At 44.9% G+C, this 2,830-nt stretch overlaps 1 protein-coding gene across 1 annotated transcript in view; it reads left to right on the forward strand.

Moving 5' to 3' along the window:
• Positions 1–2,830, forward strand: part of fmoda (fibromodulin a) — a 5,237-nt gene extending 2,407 nt beyond the window's left edge. Inside the window, exons 4-6 of the mRNA XM_046334475.1 lie at positions 42–182; positions 468–735; positions 1,691–2,830. Coding sequence (XP_046190431.1) covers positions 42–182; positions 468–735; positions 1,691–1,842 — 561 coding nt within the window. The 3' untranslated portion in view covers positions 1,843–2,830. The remainder of the gene's footprint in view (positions 1–41; positions 183–467; positions 736–1,690) is intronic.

Genomic DNA, 2,830 nt, shown 5'->3' on the forward strand with positions numbered 1-2,830 from the left:
GCAATCATTTCAATAAAGTTTGTTTTGTTGTGGTTGCCTAGATTACACCAGAGGCCCTGGAGGGCATGGACAACCTGACCATCCTGTATCTCCAAGGCAATGCTTTGACGGAGATGGGCACATCTCTTAGGGGGTTGAACTCACTCACACTCCTCGACATCAGCGGCAACAAGCTGAAAAGGGTACCGTAGTGTGACGGGTGTGTGTGTGTGTGTGTGTGTGTGTGTGTGTGTGTGTGTGTGTGTGTGTGTGTGTGTGTGTGTGTGTGTGTGTGTGTGTGTGTGTGTGTGTGTGTGTGTGTGTGTGTGTGTGTGTGTGTGTGTGTGTGTGTGTGTGTGTGTGTGTGTGTGTGTGTATTTCACTTTTCTGTCTTCTCTTTGTGAAGCACTTAGTCAAAAATACTTTTGTAAAAACACAATATATAAATTGATCAAGTGATCTATTGATTGACTGACTGACCCCTCCAGGTTCCAGACAGCCTCCCAGAGCACATCCACCAGCTGTACCTGGAGTCTAATGCCATCAGCGCTGTCCCAGAGGGATTCCTCAGTAAGTTCTCCCAGCTGCAATACATTCGCATGGGCCACAACCAGCTGACGGACAAGGGCATCCCCCCCAACACCTTCAACGTGACTGGCCTGGTGGAGCTGGACCTCAGCTTTAACCAGCTGGAGAGGATCCCCCCCATCAGCCAGACGCTAGAGCACCTCTACCTACAGGCCAACCACATCAAAGGTGTGTGTAATTAGTGATGTCTGACAACCTAATTAAGCATCATCAAAACTGATTTGTGAGTCATCTCATCATGACATGAACTACGGAGGCCCCTGAGGATCAACAGCAACCACATATCATATCCTTAAACTGTATACAGTATGCATGGTTGCATGCAAGCAGAACATACACATGGACATGTATGAGCACACAACATCTTGGCTGTCCATTGAAGTCCATGATGACAATGCTCCATTGAAGTCCATGATGACAATGCTCCATTGAAGTCCATGATGACAATGCTCCATTGAAGTCCATGATGACAATGCTCCATTGAAGTCCATGATGACAATGCTCCATTGAAGTCCACGATGACAATGCTTCATTGAAGTCCATGATGACAATGCTCCATTGAAGTCCATGATGACAATGCTCCATTGAAGTCCACGATGACAATGCTCCATTGAAGTCCATGATGACAATGCTCCATTGAAGTCCATGATGACAATGCTCCATTGAAGTCCATGATGACAATGCTCCATTGAAGTCCATGATGACAATGCTCCATTGAGGTTGGGGGAAAAGTAGGTTACAGTAGGTGGGAAGGTGCTTTGGACACATCATGTGATGTGGTTGTGCAGCATAGTGTGGTTGTGGTGCAGCATAGTGTGGTTGTGGTGCAGCATAGTGTGGTTGTGGTGCAGCATAGGGTGGTTGTGGTGCAGCATAGTGTGGTTGTGGTGCAGCATAGTGTGGTTGTGGTGCACAGATGCCCTTACACAATGCTGCAGGTAGGACACGTCCATAGTCTAATGATGTGATTCCAGCAGCACTTAGAAGTTGAAGAAACACATTTGCTCTTTGTTTGAATGCCAGAATGTAAACAATATCACTCTCTGTCTCTACCTCTCTCGCTGGCTCTCTCCCACACTTGTCTCCCTCCCCTCTCTGTTGCTCTCTCCCTCTCTCTTTGTAGAGTTTACCCTGGGTAGTTTCTGTAGTGTCGTGGACGTGATTAACTTCTCCAAACTGAGGACGGTTCGTCTGGATGGGAATGAGATCAGCACCGCGGATGTCCCCTCCGACTCAGTCCTTTGTCTGCGCATGGCCAACACCATCGAGGTGTAATGCTCCCATCTCACCACCAGGCTGCAGCACCATCAAGGTGTGAACAACCATCTCAACACTGGGATGCAGCATTTCCAGTACACATCTGCAACTCCCCTATTTCCTGAACGGAGGGCAGCAGTTTGATCGTCACTAGCTACCAAAGCCACAAAGTCATAATTATGGCTAAACCCCACCTATTTCTATAATATATTAGCCATTTAGCAGACAATTTTATCCAGAATTACTTGCAGTCATGCATGCATACATTTGAAGTATGGGTTGTCCTGGGAATCGTGCCAAGCGCTGCCAACTGAGCAACAATTTTTCTGCCCAAAATCTTATTTTAAACCTAACCCTAACCTTAACCTTAACCACACTGCTAAACTTAGGCCTAACGCTAACCTTAAATGAAGACTGAGAAAAACATTTTTGCTTTCATTAATTTTGACAATATAGCCAATTTTGACTCTGTGGCTGTGATAACTAGTGACAAAGCAGCAGTCCTAACTTTAGATTTCACGTTGCAATTCCCCAATCTCACCAAGAAGGGGCAGCAGAGGGGTATGAGACACAAAGGCACAACAAGTTTATTTTGGTTTAGTTTGTTTTACTAATATCATTCAAAAGGACATTAGCATACATCTCCATATCAGGACAAGTTAGAAATAGAATGTTCAAGGCATGTTGAAAGTGCTTCCAAAGTCGACTTCATGTCAACTTTTGACGGTCAGAAAAAAATGATGGACGAATGGTTGTTCTGGCCATAATTTACGTTGTCTGACAACATATGAGCCTCAGAGAAATACCATTGGATCAGATCTCTGTGTTCCGGCCCTAATCCGAGTAGGGATGTAACTGTTGTGATTTATGATATGATTTATGATGTGAAAGACATGTAGGCCTACTGCATGTATTGGTATTAGTATTGACTAAGGGCCTTGGTGTTTTGATGTCCTTTACAGGGCTTTCTAATTGACTTAATAAAGGGATTCATGTTTTACTAAGA

The sequence above is a fragment of the Oncorhynchus gorbuscha genome, linkage group LG03 (assembly GCF_021184085.1).
Source record: "Oncorhynchus gorbuscha isolate QuinsamMale2020 ecotype Even-year linkage group LG03, OgorEven_v1.0, whole genome shotgun sequence".
Taxonomy (NCBI): domain Eukaryota; kingdom Metazoa; phylum Chordata; class Actinopteri; order Salmoniformes; family Salmonidae; genus Oncorhynchus; species Oncorhynchus gorbuscha.